Source organism: Phoca vitulina, unplaced genomic scaffold (genome assembly GCF_004348235.1).
Source record: "Phoca vitulina isolate PV1807 unplaced genomic scaffold, GSC_HSeal_1.0 scaffold76, whole genome shotgun sequence".
NCBI lineage: Eukaryota > Metazoa > Chordata > Mammalia > Carnivora > Phocidae > Phoca > Phoca vitulina.
In genome coordinates this window covers 1,889,140-1,917,076 of record NW_022589779.1, presented here as the reverse complement: position 1 = coordinate 1,917,076, position 27,937 = coordinate 1,889,140, and the positions used below count along the sequence as shown (strand labels likewise).

Genomic DNA, 27,937 nt, shown 5'->3' with positions numbered 1-27,937 from the left:
GTTCAAAAGGATATAGGTATATGTAGACTATCTTTTTGATTCAACAATTAAGAATAAGGACAAAAGATTATCAAACAACTTATAAAATGAAAATCAGTTAAGTATTAACTGGGTTTTAAAAATATTAATCATTATCCTGATTGGACAGGAGGATGAATTTATAGGAAGTTAGCTGAGGTCAAGACTGTAGAGCTTATCTGTCTATAACCTCCTCTGCAAAAGAAAGCCTGGGTTTTATAAATCCAAGATTCTCTGTCCTGCCTGTTTGAGTGTGGAATAATTGCCTCATTTTAGGATTTGCTGGGTTCATTCACAAAATTATTTTAATCAGCTTTTCTCTATAGCCAAGAAACACCTGCATTTTGCAACACAGAATTATGCATCTCTGCATTTTCGACTTCATACTCAGGTTTTCTTCTTACTTCTTCCAGAAAGGCCCTGTAAAAAACTCAGAAGGACTGTTAAAGTCCACTGCATTTATCAATGCACGGTTTGCCAATGCCCCTTGTATTCCTTTATCTCAGGAGGCTACTTACATGTTTATTATTTTCCAAGTAATTTAAACATGCATATATGATGCTTGGGATTCTTACATTCCATGTGGCTTTCAAATCTTGTGACTGTCAAAATGTTTTTCATGTTTTTAAGGAAAACTCAATATTGCTATCTAAAATAATGAAAAGCTTCCCCTTTACTGAAAGCAAGTTTTCTCTTCATTTTAATATCCCAAAATTTCCTGTGAAGATATACTGATATTTAAGAAATAAGTACATTCCTTATTAAAAAGCTGAATTTATCAGGATTAGTGTTATCATTGCTTTCTTTTTAAATGTCACTCAACATAATTTTTCAGTCACAGCTCATAGAAGAGCCTGTTTCGGAATTACTTCTTTGTGTTCCTAATGGCTGATATGACAATATTTATGAATTCATAAAGTTTTTTCTAAAACCAAATGAGTCATAACACTTAATATCTAAGAACAATACGGAAAATTTTAGATTCTATCCCGGGAACATGCATCTGATTGATTTTTGAGCACTATTCCTTGAAAGCCGTTTTACTTGTACTCTCCGAGATCCCTTGTGAATGATACAGAAGGACTTACTTCATCCAGTCGCCGTTCAGTTCCCAGAGCCAGGAGGTTATTGTATTCCCTTTCAAGAATCTGCCTTGCCTGTTGACATCAAAGTACAGTTATCATCGTCAAAGTCACATTTTATTTTAAAAAACATAGAGATTACATTCATTTGAGAAAACATTACAAATCCTATTTTATTTATGGGAGCTTAAGTTTTTAGTCCTCCATGTCTGCAAGCCATTGCAAGTTTTAGTTATAAATATAAAGCAGGGCAATTTTCTTTAGTCTGTGGACAATGGAGAGATAGCCTCGCATACATGTCTGAGGTCAAGGGGCACTGACCTCACTTTGTTACTTTAATCCAACTGAATATTTTATATAAACTTCACAATATATATAAACAGAATAAAGTTGACTGCCAAATTTTCATCACATGTATACATGATATTTATCATGTCAATGCGTGATATTCATCACATCTATTCTCAAACTTGTTCAATGATCATTATTTGGGGGAAACTTGAGATAATTAGGATTCCTATATCTTATCTCTGGATATCTGATTTCTTAGGCCTGTGATGAAGCTTGCAGGCTTTCTTCTAAGTTTTTAAGGAACTCTGATGATTTCAAATAATTATCCAGACTGGGGAATCACTGGCATCCTCATTGCTAAGTGTATGTCTAATTCAGACATGTAAATAGAAATGAACGCCTCTCAGAGAGGCAGAGACTGAAAGCCATCTGCCAGGGATATTGTTTTGAGAAATCTGGCATTCAGGTGGAAGGTTGGACTACAGAACCTCTAAATCCCTTTTCCTGCTTAATTTTATGATTTTGTTTTGGCTAGAAATCCAGTGGCTTGAAATTAAAGCCCCAATGACACATTTCAAAGGTTGAGCTGAGCTAATAACTCTCATTAGGAATCATGAATGCACAGCCAACTTTTACTTTTTCCCTAAAAGTTTAGTTCATCGTTATATAGATTAGGACACAGTACAACTACAGCATAAAGGGGCTTGCCTGGGTGTTCTGTGTTGGAATCTGTAGTAATAAAGCTAAGCTGCTGTAGTCAAAGTTCTCATCCAGGGCTATAAGTGAGCCATGCACACCACTTTCAAGAATATTATTTGCATATTCTCGAAGTCCAATTGCTTGTATCCAGCGAATAACTCGATCATTGCTCCACACCAACACATCTAGGAAAAGAGGTGCATCATTTTAGGCTGCAGTATTTTGCATGATAAACAAACCTACTGGCTGAAATGAGCCACAGGTGTCTGGCCAAGTCAGCATTTATGCCGATTTCTTTATCTACTCGCTGATGCACCTGGCCCCCTTGTGTTGCATGTATTTACCGTTCTCATAACTCACCTATGCTACTTTTAGCCTAGAAAAAAAAGTTGTCATTTGAAGAGTGTTTGTTATCACTGAAAAGCACTTCCATCACACAGAACACGATGTCTCAAAGTGTTTCCTGTTTTCATTCTAGAGCTCTAGGGGTCTGTCTGAAGTTCAATGATTTTATCACCAGATGGGGACATTTCTCCTTTGTGTCTTGATACACAGCTCTTCAGTAAAGATGGCAAAATGAGAAGCTAATATGGTTCTTCATCATTGTTTTTTTTTTTTTTTTTTTTTTTTTTTTTACCACTAGTTAAATATTGAATATAGACTAGAGAGACTTTTTTTTAACCGGAAGCAATAAATCCAAGATAGATAGAACAGTGATTCCATAGTTTGCTACTTACCCCACTACTTTGTCAATTCAGTATTTTTCAGTTGCATACTAATGCAAAAATCAAGCACTCAGTCAAGTCACAAGTGGGGGGCAGAGAGTATTTATATATTGTTTAAGTTTTTCAAAAGCATCACTCATTTTTCCTAATGCATTCATTTATAATCACGTTAGGTTTGTGCGTACCATTAAAGCAAGAGAGTGATACCTCTGCTCCACATGGGCCCGTTATGTCATGTTCTCAGTCACTGTCCTCGCGTCAACAGTAACCAATATTCTAACTATTCTTAGCACAGATTAGTTTTGCTTCTGAGGTTTGATTTTTTAGCTTTTTATAAATGAAACTGTACAATACGTACTTTTGTGTCTGTGTCTTTCACTCAATATGGGATTCATCTGTGCTATGGAAAATAGAAGTCTTGTTTATTTTCATCATTACTTAGCACCCCATTGTATGATTGCCACAACTGATCCATTCTACTGTTGATGGACATTTGGCTAGATTCCACTGTGGGTTATTAAGCATAGTGCTGCTTTGAATATCCATATATATGCTAAATAAATTCCACTCTCACAATTTAAACCCCCAATGGTAATGTATAAAAATCTGTATCTTTACCAATACTTTGTATTTTTCATATGTTTTGTTTCATTTGCTTGTTTTTAGCCATTATGGTAAATTTGTCGTTGTTATGGATTGAGTTGTGTCCTCCCAATATTCATATGTTGAAGTCCTAATCCCCCACTACCTCAGAGTGTTACCTTACTTAGAGAGAAGTTCTTTATTGAAGTAATCTAGTTAAAATAAGGTTATTAGAGTGGGCCCCAAACCAATATGATGAGTTCCTTCTGAAAAGGGGAAAGTTGGAAATAAGATATGCACACAAGGAAAACAATATGAAGATCAAGGCAGAGATCAGGGTGATGTGTTTAAAAGTCAAGAAACATCAAGATTGACAGAAAACCACCAGAAAATAGGGGAGAGGCATGGAACTGATTCTTCCTCACAGCCCTTACAAGGAACCAACCCTGCTGACACCTTCATCCAGCCCCCAGAACTGTGAGACAATATATTTCTGTTATCTTCCAGAAAAAGTATAAAGAATATTTGGGGAAATATAGTAGCTTTTTCTATTGAAACTTTAAAATAGCCTTTATTTTTAAAGAGTATTTTTAAGTTCACAGCAAAATTGAGCAGAAAGTACAGTGTTCCCATCTAGCCCCTGCCTCCATAGATACACAGCCTTTCTGACTATAAAATCCCTCGCCAGAGTGCTATATTTGTTACATTAGACAAACCTGCATTGACACAAATCCACAGTTAACATTAGGGTTCACTCTTGGTGGTGTACACTCTACAGGTTTGGACAAATGTATAATGACATGTATTCATCATTATAGCATCATACAGAATAGTTTCACTGCCCTAAAAATCCCCTGTACAACATTTATTTATCCCTCCCTCTCCAATTCAGTAGGCAACCACTGATCAATTTTTCCTGTGTCCAGAATTTTACCTCTTCCAGAATGCCATATAGTTGGAATGATATGGTATGATTCTTACAGTATAATCATACAGTACTTTTCTTTCAGTTAGCAGTATGCATTTACGGTCCCTCCATGTCTTTTCATGGTTTGGTAGTTCATTTCTTTTTAGCCATATTGAATTTTTATATACAGACCCTGATAAATTCACATATTAATTTGAATTATATGGCATATCATTAGATTACTTGGATTTTCTATATATCTTTTCCAATCCTTATTTTTTTTTTAGTTAATGAGGAACATGTGAAGAAAGACTCATAATGCCCACTTCCCACAGTCATTACTGTTTCCTGTTCCAGCCTAAGCAGAATGAATTTCTTTAGGGAGAAGGATGTTTATTGTCTCCCTCACACTTATGGGTCTTTCTTTCCCCATGTCTTCAACAAGGCAAAAGACTTTCTTAATGATCTTTACTACATACAGAAATTTTTTACTCTACAGAGAAATTCTTTACTAGATAGAGAAATTTTATAATGTATACACACACACACACACACACACACACACACACATTCATTCACTGGGTCTCCCTGGGTCATTCCTAAAGGGTATATTTTCCTTTGAGTTTTCATTAGCTTGTTCTATTGAGGTGTTAAATCTTAGAAAATGGAATATAAGTTGGTTAGTATTATATTTTGGTTAAATTAATCAACTGCTGTTGATAATAACAGATCGATTCGAACTACCAGTTGCACTGAACTTGCACTTCAAAAGTTGGGCAGGTACGTATGGCTGACAGCAGCTGTTCTCCAATCGCTTCCACTAAGTGCAATATTTTTAAAAAGTAATGCTACAGGGGCGCCTGGGTGGCTCAGTTGGCTGGGCGACTGCCTTCGGCTCAGGTCATGATCCTGGAGTCCCTGGATCGAGTCCCGCATCGGGCTCCCTGCTCAGCGGGGAGTCTGCTTCTCCCTCTGACCCTCCCCCCTCTCATGTACTCACTCTCTCTCATTCTCTCTCTCTCAAATAAATAAATAAAATCTTTAAAAAAAAAAAAAAAAGTAATGCTACAACGGTTTCCTCAAAAAATAACAAAACCGTCCAGTTTTCTTTGCATGAAGTGGATCTGTAAGTAGGAAGTGCTTGTTCTTTTCTAGAGATGGGCTTATATTTTGACATTTGTATTACTGTATTTCTGCAAATATAGACAAGACATTTGCATTTACCGTATTTCCGCAAATATACCTTCATTAAAATTCCATTGCCACACCTGTAGCTCAGAGTACTCAAATTTATAAAATTATAAATAGAAAATAATCCATTTATTTATAGGGTGAAGGTAAATAAAGCACTAATCTAAACTTTATTCCTTCTGAACAGCAATATACTTTTTTTTTCATTTTGTAAATCAGATCCCTTTCTATAAATCTGTTTTCAAGAAAAATTTATGCCCTGACTTTAAAGCTTTTGTAAGGATCTTCTTGACCTCAACAATAAACGGCTAGACATCAGTGTTGACTGTTTCCTAGCAACAAATTAAATGTTAGTACATTCTTGATATTCACATGGTCCCCTCATTTCAGAAAGCTATTTATTAAGGTCAAGGTTAATTAACACTTCAGATAATAACAGAGACCCTTCGTCAGCGTCAAGAGTTATTCCTGCAAATGTCATTGGATCAGCTACAGGAAACAGGGGCTTTTTATGATCTCACTCACAACCACCTATCATATGGAGCGGTCTGTGTACAATCATAGTAAATCACAGCAGTTTTTCTCAGGGTTATGTTCTAACCAGTAGCTGCCAAACACTAATATAATATTTGGTGTAGGGCCAAATTGGTAATTTCTCCCTCTCTTTTACATCTGCCTATATATGAAGCATTCCATGTGGTGAGACCAAGCATAATAAAATCTAATTGGAAAAACTACTTCAGAAAGAAAACTAGAAAGTGGTATCCCATGGGTAAAATCTATTTGTGCTAAAACATCTTTTGTTAGGTCAAGCATAGACTTCTTTCTAAGGTCTTTCTTTGATCAATTCGTTCCCAAATTTCAACTCAACTGAATGGCAATGTACTGAAAACAACTTGCAATTTCCTGGGGCCCCAAAATAAAGTGAAATCAAACAACTCAACTTTGATAATGGAAAAACACTTTCTTGCTCCTAAGTAATGAGTCAAATGAACTGTTACAAGAAATCCATTGTGTGTCTATCTACTCTTCAATGAACCATATATAGAAAAATATATTAACCAATCACCTTCACGTGCATTCAAGCCCATTCTACTAGAACTAATGCGCTGTTCCCCAAACTGCCAAAGATAAGAGTAATTTCTGACATGGTTTATCACAAATGAAAATGATAGAAGTCTAAGATAATCCTAAGGAATAAAACAGCGTTAAACTTGAATAGGAAGGAAAGGGTAATGTAACATGCAGCACATACTATTTTCATATTTAAAGTGAGCCCCCCCAAAAAAGTGAGCCCCAAAAGAAGTGAAGATGAAAACAGAGACGCAGGCCTAACTGTGAACAATTAATGTAAAAACACCTATTGAATTTGATGAAATGCTCCCATATATCAACTCCTGGGGAAGAGTAAATGGAAACATTGCTTGTATCCAAAATCTTCCGCAAAAAATTTGGTGATATTTCCCTTAATGAGAAATTTTTTCCTTTAAAAAAATATAAATGGACATAAGTGGACTGATGATTTTTACTGAAAAAGACCCATAAATACTTATACCCAACAATTAAATTTTCTTTCACCAATAGTAATAAAAGTAAAGTGGTGTCTAATAAATATAAGATCTCACATGTTCTTTTAAACAATTCTTTCCCCTGTATATTAAGGTAGTTCTCAACATTTAGAGCATTAATTATTAAATACAATACTTTTCTAATCTGTAATAGGGAGTGTCTTTTCTTATTCAAATCAAACCTTTTTATACACACAATAGTTGCAGCAATTAGCAATGCTTCTAAATAATTTCTTTGACTTAACAATTATAGCTAAAATTATTAATGGATTAGTCTCATTTATAGAGGGGAAATCTCTGTGTAACTTCTATATAAAATCCCTATATAATTTCTGTAACTAGAGTACAAAATAAAATTTCTAAGCACTGAAATAAAATTCAAATGATATAAACCAAAGATGAACTGCTATAAATAAATTATATACCATGTTTTTCTGTTGAATATGAGAATGTTGTATTAAAAAGTTTGACGAAAATGTCTACCTGAAGGTATCTTTAGGACAAACAGAATGTATAATTAATAGGTTCAGAGGAATAAATCTTAATTTATTCATTTGTTCATGATCATTTGTTCATGATTCATTTGTTCATAAGGGGTCAATGCAATTTTTTAAAAAAATCAAGAATATGTCCTAGATGGGATATTCACCTTATAAAGTGATGATATCTTTTTTATGTTTATATTTAATGTTTCATAAAAGCAATAAAAAAGAAATAATGATGACACAATTCTAAATAGTGGCATAAATAGTTATGCTACTTAGAGACCTTGTAACATACAGAGCATTTGGGGTTCATAAAAGTGAAAACTAAAAACCCCAGAAAAAAAGGTATTTGATATGAAAGAAAGACATACTACCTTTTATTTCATGTTGGCTTGCTTCCCGTCTTCTTTCTAGTTCTTTTCTGTCATAATTCAACCTCTTTAAGCACATAATTCCATATTGTAAACTTGTTCTGTTATTTTTTTTAAAAAAAGAAGAAAACACATTGAATTTACTCAGCAGATAATAAATGTTCTTTGATTAAGCATAGTCAACACTATGCACTACTTCTTAGGGCAATGGAATAATAAATTACATTTGTAATTAAATCCTTTAGTACTGGTGGGAAACAAACTACAGTTATTTGAAGCACACCATGTTTCTAAAGAGTAAAAATATTAATTTCAAAATAAGAAAACCACAGTCTTGAAAATAACTATGGATTATGTTGTTTATCCATATGTCTTTGTCTTCCATCAAGCTATTTTGGCATTATTTGCAGACAAATGAACATTTTATTCATTTGGAAAGAATTTAAAGCCACTATTGTGATGAAAGGAAGGAATTTATAAAAAATGAATACTTTCTTCTTAAGCTGATGAGAAAGAAATACAAACACATGAATAAGTTAAAGTAAGACAGAGAACCACATACCAAAATGAATAGCCACCACCTTTCAGTGATACAGAGTATGTGAAAGAAATAAGTCAGCAGATAATGAAATTCTGTGTGGAAAGGATATTGTGGGAGAGCAGAAAACTGATCAGATCCTTAAAGGTCAGGTAGCAGAGAAAGGGTTATTAAAGAAAATGGAGCACCATGAACACAGCGTTGCCAATGAAATTTTAAATGTGTGGTGATAGTGAGACATACTGTACAGAGTTGGAAATCCATGCCAGGAAGTAAGGAGGAATATGATTACATATGGAGAATGGGGTAACATTAAGGAAAGCCTCATTCAGCATAAGCGTGGAATACATCTAGGTGACAGAGAATTATTTGGATGGTTTTCACAGCAAAAAGAATTGATCATAAATGGTTTCTTGGTTTTGGTGTAAGAAGACTAACTTGGCAGGAAAACCGGAGATGGGGAGAATAGGTAAATCTAAGGATAGGGAAATCAATTAAGGGGTCAGTGCTGTGAAAATAAAGGGCACAAAAAGGACAACTGCCATGATCATAAAAAGAAAACCCAGACAGTAGAGATGTTCAGAGAGAAGAAAGAAGAAGACATGGTGATATTAGATATAAAAGATGTGAAAGAGTACAATAGGAAAAAATAATTTCTAGGCTTCAAGAGTAAAGAGCATTGTTATTAGTGATTTCTTATTTAGAAATACACAGAAATTTAGACATACACACTGGCCAGGTTATACCCAAGCATTGGATGCATTTCTAAGCCTTGCATTTTAATAAGGACAATGCTGAGTTACAATATTTCAGAATCAGAAGAAATGGGAAAAAAGTCAAAGTGTTATGGGCTGAATTATGTTCCCTCAAATTCAAATGTTCAAGCCCTAACCCTCAGTATTTCAGAATATGACTATATTTGAAGATAGGGTTTTTAAAAAGGTAATTTAAAATATAGCCCTTAAGGTGGGTACTATTCCAGTCTCACTGGTAGGTGTCCTCATAAGAGGAAATTTGGGGACGCCTGGAGGGCTCAGTCAGAGAAGCGTGTGACTCTTGATATTAGGGTTGTGAGTTTGAGCCCCACGTTCGGTGTAGAGATTTCTTAAAATAAATAAATAATAAAAAAAAAAGAAGAGGAAATTTGGACATGCAGAGAAACCGGGGAAGTGCATACACACAGGAAAGATCATGTAAGGACACAAAAGAAGTCAGCCATCTGCAAGCCAAGAAGAAACCAATCATGCTGACACCTTGATCTTGAACTTCTAGATTCCAGAATTGTGAGCAAATCAATTTCTGTTATTTAAGCCACCCAGTCTGTGGTATTTTGTTATGGCAGCCCCAGCAAACTAATGTAGTGGAAAAACAGATAATACTGATGTAATAATAGTCATAGACATTAGGTAGCTCGAGGTTAAACCAATGGCTCTTGGCTCATTTCTGCCAAGTTTTTATACGTAATATAAAACTGTACTGCAAGGAGGATATATATTATTACACCAATGTCTATCAGATGGAAAACTGGGCCATAAAACGACAGTGGGATGCACTATGCAGTCAGTACTACCTGCTTTAAGTCAGAACTAAGTATAGCATAAAGATGAAGTTTGTGTATTTCCCTGAACCAAGAGAACCCTGTTTCAGTAATTTTTATTTAAAAAAAAAAAAACAATCATTGTAATAATCATTTTTACTATAATGTAAAACAACTAAAAATCTAGTGAAGAATGGGAAACAGGCACAAATATATCATCAAAGATTCTAGTATTCAAAAATCTAATACAACCATGTAAAATTTGAGTTCAGTGAACAGGGAACTCATTGCCTAATAATGTGTATACAATAGGGTAATTGGGAGTCATACAAAGCTGTTCTTTCTATTGAAGAGAAGTCATTCACCCTACTATCTACACTTATCTGAACTAGAAAAGTACATGTTCAACAGAGCAAATACTATTCTTCCATCATGTAATAATATCAAAACATAGGAAAACGTCTAAAGTCTACTTTTATCCAAGCTAAATGTCTAATTTATTCAACTTTTCAGGGTGCCTGGGTGTCTCAGTCAGTTGGGCATCTGACTCTTGGTTTCAGCCATGGTCTCAGGGTCATGGTCTTGGGGTCATGGTCTCAGGGTCGTGGGATTGAGCCCCGCATCCAGCTCCATGCTGGGAGTCAAGCCTGCTTAAGATTCTCTCTCCCTTTCTCCCTCTGCCCCTCCCCCTAGCTTGCACGGGTGCTCACTTGCTCGCTCTGTCTCCCTCTCTCTCAAAATAAAAAAATAAATTAAAGAAATTTTTAAAAATTAATTCAACTTTTCCACCAGGCTCTTACCACTTTATCAATAACAATTTAATACCCATAAATTACGAGTTTCTTATTTTCATCTCACCATATAGTAGGACTTTATTGAGTCTGAAAATAAACACAATCTAAATATGCCCTGTAAGCCATTAACCAAAACTGAGATTTTTGTGCCAAGTATAAATCATACCTTTTTCACCTGATCTACTTTTAAATCATGGATTCCCATCCAACATTTTAATGGTTTTTAAAAACTACATCATATTTATCTCTACTAAATTTAATCCAACAGTGTCAACAACTGCATTAAGATTCAAAACATCTCCATAAGTTTAATTGAAGAGCTCCAATTATTATCTCTTTATCCTAACTTTATGTCATCAACATATTTGATTTTTTATACCATTTTCATTTCAGTCACTAATTAAATGTTGGACAGGGTGTGAACAAATAGGGTTTTGCAAGCCAAAATCATCTAGATTTATATTTATTAATTTATCATCATAATAAACTATATATGTAACCATAAAACAAACTCAACTATAGAGAACAAACTGAGGGCTGATAGAGAGAGTTGGGTGGGGGATGGGTTAAATTGGTGATGGGTATTAAGGAGGGCACTTTTTGTGATGAACACTAGGTGTTGTATGTAAGTGATGAACCATAAATTCTCCTGAAACTAATATTATGCTATATGTTAACTAACTGGAATTTAAACAAAAACTTGAGGGGCACCTGGGTGGCTCAGTCAATTAAGCGTCTACTTTCGGCTCAGGTCACGATCCCACGGTCCTGTGATTGAGCCACTCATTGGGCTCCCTGCTCAACAGGGAGTCTGCTTCTCCCACTCTGCTCCTCCCCCCTGCTTGGTGTGCTCTCTCTCTCTCAAATAAATAAATAAATAAATAAATAAATAAATCTTTAAAAAATAAATAAATAAAACTTGAAGTGAACAAAAAAGAATCATAATCCAACTGACAATTTCTCACTTAACCTCCAAAGATACCAGCATGACATTTATGACATGGTATTATAACAAGCTTCTTCACCCTAGATGGTAAACAACTTGAAAAAAGAGGTTTCATTTTATTCATGTGTCCTTATGGCTGTCTCACAATCCATTCGGTATTTTTTTCTGAAAATTCATGCACAAATAAAAATATTAAAATATTTATATGAAAACAAAAAACCCACATTTTCTTCAGAGAAAAATTCCTTCTCAAATTTTTTCTAAGCTTCCTTGGTAGTCTAATGGTTAGGATTCAGCGCTCTCTCAAATTTTTTCTAGTATATACCTAAATTATATAATTTATAACCATATATATATATTTATAGAGTTGAAACTGACTTAATTTTATTCTTTTTTTTTTTAAGATTTTATTTATTTATTTGACAGAGAGAGACACAGCGACAGAGGGAACACAAGCAGAGGGAGTGGGGGAGGGAGAAGCAGGCTTCCTGCGGAGCAGGGAGCCCGATGCGGGGCTCGATCCCAGGACCCTGGGATCATGACCTGAGCCGAAGGCAGACACTTAACGACTGAGCCACCCAGGCGCCCCTGACTTAATTTTATTCTTAATAAATAATTTCCTAATATAAAAATATACACAGATACAAATCACAAACATGGAATTTCCCAAAGATACAGAAAAAAAAAAAAGATTTACACTGCAGGAGAATTGTGTACATGTGTGGTTCCATAAACTTTGAGCTCATAATATGTACAAAGCTCTACATTAGATAGTCCCTGCAATTTGCTGCATGAAAATATTTGCCAAGTATATGCACACAGACGTTTTCAACAGCATAATTCTCTATCTCCTAGACATCTTTTTGTTCTAGTAATATATACATTATTTATCGTTTCATTTTAATTATTATTTGAAAAAAAACCTACCGATGGAAACTATCCACCATTTTTAAGTGGACACGGAGATCTTTTTTTGTTAGGTGATCTAACATTCTTGCATCTACCAAGCATTCCATAAAATAACTTCTGTATTGAGGTAACCCCAGGCTGGGAAGCCATTCATTTCCAATCCACTCGTGGTTCATATCTCCATAAGCCAGAGTCTGTAGAAAAACCGGACACTAGAATTGTTTTATAGCAGTCAAGTTTCTTAGCCAATAAGATGAGATGGTAATAGGAGGATATTGCATATTATGATAACTGACATTTAATTACTATGATATATGGGAAAAAAGCAGAAATAATATCTAGGCTTTAAGTATTTGATTTAATTTGATAAAATGGAACTCTGGGTTCATGTATCATGGTACCTGCTTATAGGAAATGATTGTGTTTGTTTTGTTTTCTGAAAAGAAATTACATTATATACAAATAGGCATTTTTAAATTAAAAAACAATTAATGGCATAATATAAACGCTGAGTTTAAAGATTCTTTGTATAGGTAAGTTTATTTAATTTAATTGATTTTTATCTGTCTGCTAATACTCCACCATCTCTTCTATGCTACTATTACCATTACTATGGTATAATCGCAAATCTCAACGTGAAAGTAGAGACCTTGGTAAACAAGTAGAGAAAGGAGCAACAAGTCTAGAGAGACAGAATGCTGAAGCTTTGTGTGGACACTGTTGTTATCTAGTGAAGCATGCAGCCAGTGGTCCATAAAGGTCATTGGGAACAATCAGTCTCTTTTAGAAATCAATCAGTATAGACTCTGTATTTAAGAAGCAGGGTATGGTCAAAAAACAAAGAAATAATCTAGTTATTTAATATAACAATATGAAAGAACTCATCTAACCAAGCATTGTTCATGACAGCCAAAATGAAAACTGAAGTCAACCATCACCTCTAAACCAATTGTTAAAAAGGACTATTACTATCTACTAATTTTACAGTTCTTTATGTTACAACAAATTCACAGTTGTAATTATAACATGTATTTCTAATGAAAGTCTCAGGCTCTCCCCTTCTTTTGTGTGTTCTTAAAAAGGATGAAATTCTTACCAAAATCAAAACCAAATACTACCCTAATTTACTGAATGTTTAAACATAGGTCCTAGTAATAACTACCAAGTTTTTCTTATAGTCAAAGGTTTGAATCAGATGCGTAATCACGTGCATTAATTCTTTTGGTTGTATGTCATGTGGAAATGCTGAAAAATGTGCAGCTTCCTTGCAAACACACATGCTTGTTCAAAGTACAGATGCCTATCTTATATGGCTGTCTCAATTAATGGAAGTGACTTCGGACCTGCAGTCTCATGCTGACACATGGCCTTCGACCCCAGGCCGCCCAGCTTTCCATTATACTTTAAAGCATATGTTTCGTAAGGTTTTTTTTAACAGCCCCTTTTATATCCAACTTGAATGATTCCTGATTAAATATATTCAGGGGCAATTTCAGAGAAATTTAAGTTACAGTTCCTTCTTTTGAAAAAGAAAGAAAATTTCCCTTTGAAAGAGGCCAGGTATGAAATGATATCATTTTCTTTGCAAAATATGGTGATTTAAAAAGACATATATAGTATTAAACATAACAAATTCAAATATACATATTAGCTTAACCCTAAGCTAAGTGAAGATTTATAATATTATGACATACTACAGTTTCTTACTTTATATCCTCATAGCGTACTAAATGATATTGTTTTAGAGCATATGAATTTCCTACCTGGGCCCAGCTTCCTTCCTCAGATTCTTTCTGTGTTAGCAGCAGGGAATGATTAATAAAGCAGATGAATATAATTAATCTCAAATGAAGACAGTAAAATTATTCTAGCAGAAGCAAAATTGTTTGTTATTGAAATAGTTAATTATGACTTAAGTAGATAAATACACTGATCCTTATTAAACCCACAGTAATCAATTTAGCAGTTCAAGAGCAACCATGTAGTTTTTAGTTAATTCCAGTTAAACATACACACATATGACATATGGGCTTTTCATGATATATTTGATCTGGTCATTCCAAATCTTTTTTTAATTCTTAAAAGTATGTTGTTTTCCAAATGTAAATGTAAAAAAAAAAGCTACAATAAAAATTCCTGATTCTATATATACAAGTATACAATACACGTAAATGTATACATACATACACACACACACACACACACAATGAAAAAATCTAACATAAAGTAAATTAATGAAGTACAAAAAGTAACTGTTTCCCTCTAACAAAGCTTTGTGGTAATCAAACAGATTTCAGCAATGGTCAACAACAAACAAAAGCAAACAAGAGTAAAACCAAACCCAACAAACTGAACTAGAAATATAGTTAGAAAATGACATTGGCATTTTTATCCTTCATAAACTAGATAATCAATTTTTCACATATGGATACAACCAAAAGGACATTAAATTAAAAGAAGCTGCTAAGAATAAAATGTATGACATACCCAACTTTGTTACTTTAAATGAAAAATGAGTATATGTAATATTATATTTTTAAAAGCTGACAATTATAATCAAAGTCATTAAAAATTTCTTTAAGCCTGTGCTTTGAATATCAAATGAACAGAATATTTTTTGGAGGGGTGGAGTTTTAAGTTCTGTATTGGTAAAGTACAAGAAACTAAATGCTTGTATTAAAAATGAGTCTTCGGGGTGCCTGGGTGGCTCAGTCGGTTAAGCATCTGACTCTTGATTTTTGGCTCAGGTCATGATCTCAGTTGTATGAGACTGAGGCCCACATTGGGCTCCGTGGTCAGTAAGGAGTCTGCTTGGGATTCTCTCTCCTTCTCCTCTTCCCTCTCCCTCTACCTCTCCCCTCTTTCCCTCTCTCAAATAAATAAATAAATCTTAAAAAAGAAAAAGAAAAAAAGAAGTGTTCAATCTGAACTTTTCTATTACCAGTTTAATTGGGTTTGATAACATGTATTACCTGTGAATATGCACAATACTAAGTGATATCTGTTACTAAAAATTCCCAGGGTTGCAAAATGGATAAATAAGCATTGTAAAATTCTTGATTATTGCCTGCATATTACAAACTCATTATGACCATCTAGCTCTGTTTCATTAACAATGTCCAAGTGCAGTAAAATGAAACCTTAACGAAAAATATTAGTTTTCATGCATATCGCTATGGAAACATACCCATTACTCTGATCTGTCACACACAAAATAGCTTTTTCATCCCAATAGCAGCCAAATAACTTTTCTTCATGTTCAACAAAGCCATAAGACTAACCGTTTTTGCTGGAGCAGCCAGATTTTCCATTTCTTCATGGGTCACCCAAACGTTGCCTGAAGGCTAGTGAGGAGGCCCGGGGGGGAGCAGTGGGGTCCACGGGAGGGAAGCAGTGGTAAAGAAGAAAGGCAGCAGTACTGTAAGTTACCAGCCCCACAGCACCACGACAGTGCTCTTGCTTCTACAGCATGCACAGGACAGACAGCATTGCTGGTTTGCTCAGAGCTCCCTTTTTCTTCTACTTAAAAAGATTAAATAGAAAGAGGCATGCTGTGAAGCTCCTGTGGGATAGATTTAAAATGATGCTCCTGTGATTATTAATCAGGAAAAAGGCCAAATCATGATTTGCATTTCAAAGGTAGGGAGCTATTGGATCCAATTTTTTTTTTTTTGTAATCATAAAGAACTGATTAAATTTGATCTGTAGGGGAATGTATTTATTCTTCTTCAGAAAACAAAAGCACAGGTACTTTGTTGTACAATTACCAGTATTTCATTCACAAAGTTTTGATTCTTCAATGTCCTTGAAAAGAGAAAATTGGTGGTCAATACAAAGCAGAAAGCACTACCATCATCTGTCTGGAAACTAATATCAGTTCTTCCCAAATGATTCCTTCCTTTTATAATTCCCTATGTATGTTGTTTTCCTATATTCTTATAGAGGAAAAAGAAGTAAAATGCTATTTTTAATTTAAAGGGTATTTTTTTAACCTTACTAAATGCTGTCAGAAATTACAAAACCTAAGCTTCCCAATTTCTCAGCAGTGTCCTATACCATTATAGAGAAGAACATGATGTAAAAGGAAATTTTCCTTTTAGCAGGCACTATTCTTTTATAAAGTCGCATTTGTTTTCTAAATAAGATAACCCATGATATTTACTCTATACACTGAATAATGCACAATTTCTAAACTAAAGTCCAGTTAGTAATATACAGATCAGACATATTGTTGATGGGAACGGCTACAGGGAACCACTTCCCATTAAATTCCACCATTTCACTGAGAAATCCTTATGAACATTGCAGGGTTGTCCAAGTACGTCCATCCTATAGTTACAATGGAATTTATATCCCATACATTGCTTACAACTTGTTTTGGAAGGGGTCTAGAATTGGAAGTAGCAAAATTGATGTCCCAACATGAGCCTCCACCGTAACTCTCTCTGGCCTCTTCTACCAGCACATAGTACCGTTTTAATTTTCCTTCTGCTAAAAATTATGTTATAATTTGAAAAATAACTACATATAAACTAAATTGATGAGTATAATTCAATATAAGAGAAATCTCATTTATAAGAGAATTATATATATATGAGTAATGCGTAATATAGAATAAGAATATATATATATATATATATATAGTTGAGTAACAAAGGGGAGTTATGCCCCACATTGGGCATAGAGCTTACTTAAAAAAATCCCAGAGGACAGCCATCATATATGTAAAATTTATATGTGCAAAATTCTCATTTTCCTACCGTTTTGGAATTTAGAGTATATCTGAATTTTTCCCTATAAGATAAAACTATGTGTACTTAGGAACTATTTTGAATACCGGAGTCATCTATGTTATTAAGAGCCCCTCCCCTCTACTCCCAGCTTTTGGGAATGGTGCTCAATATAAACAGAGGCAGGGCGCCTGGGTGGCTCAGTTGGTTAAGCGACTGCCTTCAGCTCAGGTCATGATCCTGGAGTCCCAGGATGGAGTCCTGCATCGGGCTCTCTGCTCGGCAGGAAGTCTGCTTCTCCCTCTGACCCTCCCCCCTCTCATGCTTTCTCTCTCTCAAATAAATAAATAAAATCTTTTAAAAAAAATATATATATATATATATAAACAGAGGCATATGGATGTATGAATCATTAAATCACTTGGAATATATTGCTTTTATTAACTTTGTGAAGAGTGTACTATACTAAAAAGAACTTAACATTCCTGTGTCACATACCCTTTATACCCAGAGACCACAGTGCTTCGCCTGAATGGCTGTACTGTTTGTTCAAAGGGAGCTGCTGTGATGGTTACCTGAAATTCACTTAAGCCAGTCTCGTTTTACAATGATTTTTGTAGCTTCTCTGTTAACTGTGAATCGAAATAATTAAGATCTCCCTCTTTCTGTAAGAAACTTGACCCGTATTATCTCATACTGGAATTCATACATGTATAATCCCCTTCAGAGTTTATCTTAAAGTTTATATTGGCCAGTCTATCACCATATTCTGGATTGGGCAAGATGCTTGAAGCCAGGGTTTTATCTGTAGCTCTTTACATGCAAAATAATATATACTGAGGGCAATTTTCTTAAGTACAGCTGGCAAACTTACCTAAGTTGTATGTTAGTTGTTCTCTTTTGACCTGTAGTTTTACTTGTGAAGAACACTGTCTGTTCTAGAATCTTGTAAAGTAACTCATAAAATAGCTTCTGCACAACCCAATCATTTAGACATTCGTTGAGGTTTCAACAAGTTGATTTTATAAGCAAGCCCATGCGCCATAAGTCAATTATTCAGAATTCTTTCTCCTCATCACCTGCTAAAGGTATGGAACTTTCACCTGGGTAAGTCATAAAGGGTTGCTGTAGAGCATAAGCATTCCAGTGAAGAGCATATCTTAGGGAATAGCTAGAGGGCGAGGCTTTGAGCAACCAAAGGACAGAGGATACTATGCCTGGGGTCCAAAGATAAAGAGTGTAAAAAAGTAGCTTCGAAAAGCATAAAGGACAAGGATCACATAATTTGATTGTGGTTCTCTGAGAGCCATTGAAAATGATTTACTCATTCCTTGGCAGTCTATGCTGTAGTCCCCAATTCTGAGCTGAAGAATACCTACCTATAGTCATTTTCATGTGTGTGTGTGTGTGTGTGTGTGTGTGTGTGTATGTATGTGTGTATATGTGTGTGGTTAATAGTCTGAATCTAATAGGTGATTTCTAAAATTTCAACTATCTGGAAATTTACCAAATTATAATAAAGATGCTTGAGTTCTAGCAATGCCACTTTTCAGTAACTACCCTAGGACATTTCCTAAACCTCTCTAAGTTTTAGATTCTATATCTGTTAAGTGGGTTAGGAATGTACTTCATACTAGAAAAAAATATTGAAAATTTTAAACTATAATATAATCAATTTTGATACAGTTCCGAGACTAAGATAAAGCAGGTAAGGTGTCAAGGGGACTAAACTTAAGGAAGCACTCACTTTCATGGCTGTGCAAATGCAAGGTCAGCACCTGACAGAGCATGCCTCCCTCAGTATTGTACTTGACCTGCCTCAATTGCCTCACCTTAGTCCAATCAGAGTAGAATATATAGATAGTATTATCAAATGAGAACTAGGAGGAAGATTCCTAACGGATGTTGAGGATTAAAGCACTTACCTAATTAAGTCATTCAGGAGAGAGTTACAACATAAATATTAAAATTAGTTTAAGGGATAACTCATTAAAATTAATTATGGGAAAATAATCACTTCTCTTGCTGGCAGAAATTGAAAATAAGTAAAGCAGCAAGACCTCAGAATAATCCTAAACCTTACCTACCTGGAAGTAACTTCTGTTACTTCCTAGGTCATTTTGCAGTATTATTCTACTTGATAATTGAGTTACAAAGTAAATAAACTTGACATTTACTTTTCACATTCGAAATGGCCCAGAACCACATTTCTCCCCATCTGATTTTATGTTTTTCAATATAAGAAGAGAAATATTTCTTATTATATGAAGACTAGCATTTGCACAATTGCACCTCACTTTATTATGAGGTTACTAATAATAGAAAGGGGAACCAAAGTGGACTGGAAGAGTGCTGTAAAAGAGAAGAAAACAGGTAGATGCAGGAAGCAGGAGGGTGTACTTAATAGTAGCATAAACTCTGAGGCAAACAACAAGGTGGTGTGACCTTAGACAAGTCACTTAACCTCTCTGTACAGCAGTTTTTCCCATCTATACAACAGATATAAAAAAAAGTACCTATCTCATAGTGTTGTTGTTGTGGGGCTTAAATAAGTTATAACATGTAAAGCACTTCAAACAGTACCTGACACTTAGGCATCCACTGATGTTGGATATTATCATAATTTCATTAGAAATTTACAACAATTTCTTTAGAAATTTTGTTAAGCAATTTCCACTCCAGTAAATCTTTTGTTTCATAAATGCTCTTTGTTTCCCATGTATATTGTGCTGACTGATGCCTATTTTATGCCTCACATTTCTGCTCGAATTTGCTGAATCCTGCGTTCCCAAACCCATTTTTTATACTGCACTATTTTTTTAATTATGCAATTTAAATAAATGTTACATAAAATGAAAATAAGTTTCACTCACATAAGAACACTGAGTTGAATTACTTGGAAAGACAGATCTAGGCAAATCTTATAACATGTCATCAATGAGATACAACTTCATCAAAGTCTGGGGAAAAGACTGTAAATGTCCAGGAGGATTCTGCACTCAAATAGCTTTTTGAGTATCCTGAAGTTATCACTTTAAAAAGAAACTCAAACTAGAAAAATTGAAGATGTTTTATGTATGAAGTTATAAAAGAAAGATAATGTAGAACTCCAGGCATTGGAATTGTACTCAAAGAAAAGTCCTAAGTGTTTTATTTAAAATTTACAAGTGCCTGAACATTTACATATTTTTATTGAAGATAAAATATTTAAAGCATGTACTTATTCTTTATGCCATTCCCTCTTTAACCAAATATTTCAATGAACTGATATCTCCATCCTTATTCTATTAGGTAAGAGACTTTCCACAGTAACAGCAGCTCAGGAAGAAGAAACAGAAAGCTGGAAAATTAGGGCTGACCCAAGAAAATAATAAATGTAAATATTAGATTTTCCTTTTGGTGGTCTGGCCCATTTCATGTAGACAGGAAAGGAGGCAGAATCAGACAGAAGTTCTGTTCAGTTTAAAAAAAAAAAAAAAACCTAAGTAAACAACCTTGTATTTTTCTCTTGAAAATTTGAGAAAATAAGGAAGATACACCTGACTGAGGAACACGAACCCAAACCTGAACACACAGAAACTTTTGTATGGTCTGAACTAATTACAGTGTTCTGGGAGACACGTAACATCCCCGCATTGGGCTCAGTGCTCCGCATGGAGCTGTTTAAGATCCTCTCTCTCCCCTCCTTCCGCCCCCAACCCCCTCTAAAAATAAAAATTAAATAAATAAATAAAATAAAATGTGAATCCTAATATATAACTTTAGGTGATGACTTTAAGATGTTTTAGTCTTCACTTTATATGGTGGATTCATTACTAGAAATTTATAAGCAAAGCAAATCATATTTAAAATGTATTAGAAATGAGTAAATACTTCCATGTGGTGGAGTAAAAGGAAGAAAAAGTTTTCAGCAGATTATTATTATAACAAATAGATACAATTTATCTTTTACGTAACTTGCATCAGTATTTGGTAAAGGGTATATATCCTCTCTGAATAAAGAATTTTTACACATTAGTAGAAAGAGGAATATTCCTGTATCCTTTAGAAAAATGGAAAATATTACTAATAGGTAATTCATTTAAATACTAAATCAATAAGCATATGAAAACATTTTAACTTTAGTAGTAATTTTAAAAATATAAATTTAAGCAATGTAACAATCAATGTTAACAAAAGGATGAAGAAAAGGCTACACAATACAATTTGGCGATTTAGATTTAAAAGTAATAAGAATATAAATGCGCTATACATAAATATTGCTATGGAAAAAGTTTATGCAACAATATAGCTATATGTGCATCCACTATGGTATTGTGAATACAATGAAAATTGTTAAATAAGCAAAATGTACAATATTAGGGATTTGGTTAAATACATTATGGTATTTCCATGAAGGAGTTATGCAGCAATTAGATATGATATTGTAATTGTATATTAATAATATGAGGAAAATGTTCATGCTATACTACTAAGTTTTAAAAGAAAAATATAAAATAATATATGATGTGAAATAATTCATCTTTATAAAAAGATAAAAGAAATAGACTGAAAAGGTGTCTTATCCAAAAGTTAATATTGAACAAAATTAGTAATTTTTAATAATTAATTAATAATATATTACTTGTCTTTGAACTGTTAGTTCCTTTTTGAAGGCTTATTCAAACCCTTTCTTTGGAATTCCATAACTTTTTGCTTCTGCCTAACATTGAGGAATTAAACTATCTCATCTCCTACTAAACCTAGTGGTGAGCAAGTCTTACTTTCTTTACCATAGCTGTCCTATGGTAGAAGGACATAGAAGTCAAGACCATATAGATTTTACAGCCTCTGCATTGGTTGGTAGAATGACGTGTACAATCACCATTCTTAAGATGAATGTTTACTGACTACTCTCTATAATTTGCCTGGCACTGAATTAAGGCCATGGAAAACTGTTAATATCCTTGGTTGGCTTTAGTGGAAGATAAATTAAGAAAAAATTTTAATTGGTTTTTATAAGTATATGGAGTGGTAACGCAGGAAGGGAAAAACCAGATTTTGGTGCATAGTGAAAGCTTTTTCAAGGAAAAACATTTATGAATCATTCGATGAAGGATGAATTGGGGAAGGATGGTGATCCTGGAGTGGGAAGAATGTTCCAGACAGAGTGAAGAGCAATTGCAAAAGCTCACAATCACCCACAAGCATGAAAGTTTAGTAAGCTGAAAGTAGTTCTGTGTCACTGGGATCCTGTCCTGGGGAGATGAAGCCTTTGAGGTGAACTGAGGCTAGATCGCTAGATCGCGAAGAGTCTCATTGTAAGTTCTCTCCACATTTGACTGTTCTTTAAACAACTGAGTATGCTCTTACTTTTAATAGTTTGTGATTTAAATTTCTTAAGTTTACTTAGATATTTTTAGAAAAATAGTACTTAATTATTCTATTTTCCATTAAGAAATGGATTTGGATGTTAAATAAAAATCATAAAATATATTCTACTTTTCCTCTTGAAATTGGGACTTCAAAGGCTCCAATTTTGCATTTTCAGTAAACACGTATGCATTTGCTCTTAGGAAAAGAGTGTTGATACAAACCAGCTGTGATGCTTCGCTCTCACTTGGAAATTAAACTCTATCAGATCTGAATTTTGTTTACAATACCTATTTTAATGGCCTACTCAGCTTTTATGTTAAACATATTCTGTATTATTTCTTAGCTTAAGTAACACGTCAGCTAGAGGATACAACATTATAGACATTTTAAAATAATGTTATACATAACGTTTGTTAAATTATATCTTTTTTCTACATCTTATTTAGAAGAAGTTAAAATGGAATTATGCAAGAAAGATAAAACCTTTTTAAATTTGACCTGGTATTTCTGGCATTAGAATCTAGTATGGTGGGAAGGAATGTAAAGATAGGTGCAATAAACATGAAGCCAATTCTTTCAGACTGTTGAAGGCCACAGAGAAAAAGTTATATTCAAGTTTAGTTTTGTGTCTGGAAACTGCAATAAAGTAATAACCACTTTTCTATCTTTTACCCACATCTCAAATTTACCTCATTCTTTCATATTTTGTTATTCTGCATAAGACATGGGACCAGAGAAATTCAGTTAACATCAGAAATCATATCCGTTACCAGCAAAAGATATATATAAATCAGGAATGGACTGAAGAATGAATATTATTTGGAGTTGTTCTTAGTATATGAATTTGTCATCTGGCATGCATTTTCTTTTAGACATTTTGTTCTTTCCTAGCATTAGGATAGGGACACAATTATCAGAAGAATAGGGATTTATAAATGAGAAGCAAAGAGAATTTGAAGGAAGGTTTTCCACTTGGTATTTATAAAATATCAAATATCTGCATAGTTGCATAATTATGAAAACTGCGTAAGAAGTAGTGAGTTCGGCATTGCATCTTCAGAAAGCACTAATGCCAACAGCTCATCTCCTGTTCTTTTTTTTTTTAAAAGGGAACATCCTAAAAAAGAGTAAACTTGGGATACTGTTGCCTGGGAGAAAAACGTAGACTTTAGTTAGAAACTAGCTCAAAAGTCTATCTTGGTCACAGCCTTCAAGTCTGATCGGAATCACAGCTCCTCACTTGAAAACCTATTAAAAGTAGCAGCAAGGTTAATGAAGAGCAAGCTGAGTCTCTTTGGAATAATTCATGCTGACATTGAAATGTGTGCTGCCACAGTCTGGCTCTGTGGACTTAGAGAGACTGCTATTTGCCCAGCACTGGAGAGGGAAGGAGCATAAGCGGACTCACAGTTCGGGATGTCGGAGGAGCTGAAGGACTTGTTAGGGAAACCATCTCCTGGATTGCTAGTCGCAGCTTTAAGCGATGCAGGGGATTGCTGATCCCGATTTCTCTCTGGATCTCAGTGTCTGATAAAGCAGACATGATGGCTCCACTTTTCACGTTGGCTCGGCAGGCTGCTACGTACCAAGCAGGCATTCCCAACCAGAGCTGTTGGATAGGGAAAAAACACACACACAGATTATACTAAGAGTTAATAGTGTCTCTTATGTGCTAGGCACCATTCCAAGTACTTTACACGTATGAACTCTTTTACTGCCCAAACCCCAAAAGACAGATGCTATTATTATTTTCCCCAGATGACATAGAGGCATAAAGGCATTAAGCAATTTATTAAAAAATATCAGCTAGGCAGTGATGGAACTAAAGATTTGAAATTGGGTCTCTAGGGTGTGCAATTTAACAACTATTTTATATTATTAGGTTAAACATAATAGCTGCACATCACCAAATCCACCCCCGCCCCCTTGGATTTAAGGACAAGAACAGCCACAAGCTGCATTTGGTAAAGGCTCAATCGACTTTGTTTAACGCGTGAATTCAATTTATCAATCTCCTTTGGAATTCTGAGGGCAAAGAAGTTCTGTCGCAGAAAGAGACGGCTCTACCACCTCCAGCCATGTGATTTTGATACAAGCCTGTATTGTAGTTAAGCCCCATTTCTCACATACCTACCTATAGCATGCGATAGTTGTGTGAACTTAAGTTGATGTTCTGCATGGACAAAGTTTTGGAGGATAAATGATGTGCTAAAGGGAGAGACTGAAGTTACAAACATCTGGAAAACTTTAGGTAAAGAGAGTAAGAAAATGAATAATGCATCAGAACTTAGGGATTCCAATTTTTCAACTTTGCTATGATGCTCTTAAAAGACAATGGAATCGGTGAACGGTGTCTGCATACATCTTAAGCGCTGGGTGAATGCCAACTCACATGGATGGTGTTGTAGCATTTGAATTATGCACATTTGAAAAAGGAATATTCTCTCCATTTCCCCTCCCCCCCATCATTAGCTATGAATAAGAAGCAGGGCACAGGCAAGTGAGCAGTTTAAATCTTGGTCTTTAGATGTCCAAAATAGTGATCTTTTGGACTATTTTATTTGTTGATATGAACAGATTGAGCAAAAGGAGTGAGAAGTGAGAATAAGAGAAAGAAGACAAGCTATAAATCAGCAAACGTCAATGCCCAGAGCTCTGGACCAGAAGGCTGGGCTCTAATTGCTTCACTGTCACTGGTGAGTCTGGAACTTCTCTAAACCTTGGCCTTATTTTCTTCATTTGTAAAACAAAGAGAGTCAGCTTTATTACTTCTAGGGCACTGTGGTAGGCAGGTTCTAAGATGGGTCCCAGGGATTTCCTCCTGATATTTCTGCTTTTGTGTAATCCTCTACCTTTGAGTTTGGACTGAAACCAGTGTCTTATATCTAATGAATAGACTATTGTGGAAGTGATGGGATGCCACTTTCCAGATGAGGTTACAAAAAGAGGGTAGCTTCACTCCTGCTAGTCCTCTCTCCCTCCCTCGTCTCAGTGCTCTAGCTCTGGGGGAGTTCAGCTGCCATGTTGTGTGCAGCCCTGTTGGAGATACCCACGTGGCAAGGAACAGATGTTTCCGGCCAGCACTGGCAAGGAACTGAATCATGACTGTGAAAACAAGAGTCAGCTTGGAAGTGGACTCTCCCCACATCAAGCCTTGAGATGCCTGCCAATCTGGCTGACCCCGTGGTTGCAGCCTCGTGAGAGACTTTGATCAGAAACCCAAGCTAGACTCCTGACCCACAGAAGCCATGAAGAAGATAAATGTTACATTTTCGGATAATTTGTTACATGGTAATAGATAACTAACCTAACTAGATATCCTTTTATTTAAAAAATTCTGTCATATGAGGAGGCTAACTTGTCTCTATAGGGGAGGCAGACAAACAAACCGAAAGCCAAATCATTGAGTCACTGTGGCCTGGGCTGTGATTAGAGATAAAAGACAAGGGAGAGGGGCTCTAAGTAGAGCCCATCACTGAGAAGTCCGTACTATCTTCCAGCAGGTGCGGCACAAGGTATTGACCTCACCTTGACAGGCACCGTTAGATATGATGGAAGATGGGACTTCTTAGTTTATAAACTCATGCTGTGCAAAATAAGTAAACATCTAAATATACCTTCACTGGACTCTAATGATTTTTCACCCCCCCCTTTCTAAGATATTTAGATTTCTATACTGAATAATATTACCCAAATGCTTGCCAATACACTGTTATGGGTATCATCCCTAATTAGACTTTCAAAAAGTTTCTGGTGTTGATAAATGGTGTGTGAAGCATCAGACTTATGTTTGCACATCATTCTTACCAGGCTGTGCACACAAGGAGTCACTAAAGGAGGTGGAAAGTTAAGAGCTCTCCGTCATTGGATCACCCCGCTCACTCATCTTATTTATTCCATTTTATAATTTGAGTCACTTTAGGAAGCACATTATGAGCAACTTCTGTGTGCTCAGGATAGGTTTAATTAGCACAAAATTTCACTGCCTGTCATTTCCTAGCTCCTTAATGTCATAAAGCTTTTTTCATCTAAGGCTTTGTTCATCACTTGCCAAAATAGCAGCTAACTCTCTGTCAAACTGCAGCTCATTTTATTGGAGCGACACTGAACAAAAAAACTGCTATCAATTTTGAAGTGTGCTTTCTTAAGCATGTTGCCTTATAATTGATTTTTAAAGTATCATAATTTTAAAAGCACATTTGGAAGAAGCAGCTCTGATCACTAATATGCTGAAAATCCCCTGACTGATATGAGAAAATAAAATAAAGCAAGACCAGGCTTCTTTCACTCGGTCTAAGAAAAAATGCAAAGTATGTCTTTATATCTATCTATATAAGACTAGTTTTTAAACTAAAATGGGTTTTCATTTTTCCTCATTGATTAATTTGTTAGCTCTGGATATGATAGGATGATGAAAGTCAGTGATTTCATCATCTCCAACCACTTAAAACAATGGGTTCCAATAGCCTCTGCCAGGCAAGAAAAGCCTATTTTCTTCTCTGCCCTGACATTGGCATCTCCCGGCAGCTGCTAGCAGCCCACATTAGAGAACCAAATGGAATAGGCAGTGAGCACTATTAATATGTGGTACGAAGGGGTCTTTTGTGATCAAATGTGTGTTTCCTCCACTGTCCCAGTCTGCTCCTGCTGCCCCCCACCCTGCTCAGGTGCTGTTTTTTCTTTTTTTTTTCCTCCCGGGCCCAGTGTTCCGTAGAAAATGCTGAATGTAGTTCTTGTTTCATTATAACACTCACTTCAGACCCAGAGGAGAACAAGGGGCTAAGTATTCTCTTGCTTTATTCCAAGTGGCTAAACCTAGCTGGCCTCTAGGCTTTAGAGAATTAGGTTCTAGAATTAATTTACAAGCAAAGGAATGGTTCTCTGTGCAATCAGGTGACAGTGATCTCTTGGAAAACACAGAAGTGTTGAAGATAGAGATGGCTCTTCTCTGTAACCTGCTGATGAGGAAGAACTCTGGACTGATGGATGGGGACAGATGTTTTCTTGCGACAACAGACGTGTGGCTCAATAGCTGTCTTCTCTTTCTCTGGACATGAAGATGGTGAGATTTAGAGAAACTTCCTTTTATCCCACTAGGTGCTTCCTTCTGCCCCAATCACAAGAATGTATCAGAGTAAGATCCAAACAATGCCCATAGGCCCCTGGATAAAGCAAATATTCCCTTTACAAGCTACTCCAGGCTACTCGA

General features: G+C 35.2%; 1 protein-coding gene across 21 annotated transcripts in view; it reads right to left on the bottom strand.

Annotated features, from left to right (window-relative positions):
- The window catches only part of PPFIA2 (PTPRF interacting protein alpha 2), a 469,533-nt gene that overhangs the window by 6,840 nt on the left and 434,756 nt on the right, over positions 1-27,937 (bottom strand). For 15 of the 21 annotated variants that reach the window (XM_032393724.1, XM_032393725.1, XM_032393729.1 and 12 more), the window contains 7 exons: positions 24,137-24,337; positions 15,925-15,987; positions 14,407-14,436; positions 12,662-12,855; positions 7,923-8,020; positions 2,100-2,275; positions 1,107-1,175 (listed from right to left, as the gene is read on the bottom strand). In XM_032393724.1, coding sequence (XP_032249615.1) covers positions 1,107-1,175; positions 2,100-2,275; positions 7,923-8,020; positions 12,662-12,855; positions 14,407-14,436; positions 15,925-15,987; positions 24,137-24,337 — 831 coding nt within the window. The remainder of the gene's footprint in view (positions 1-1,106; positions 1,176-2,099; positions 2,276-7,922; positions 8,021-12,661; positions 12,856-14,406; positions 14,437-15,924; positions 15,988-24,136; positions 24,338-27,937) is intronic. The other 6 variants (XM_032393727.1, XM_032393728.1, XM_032393742.1 and 3 more) reach the window with 1 other exon arrangement.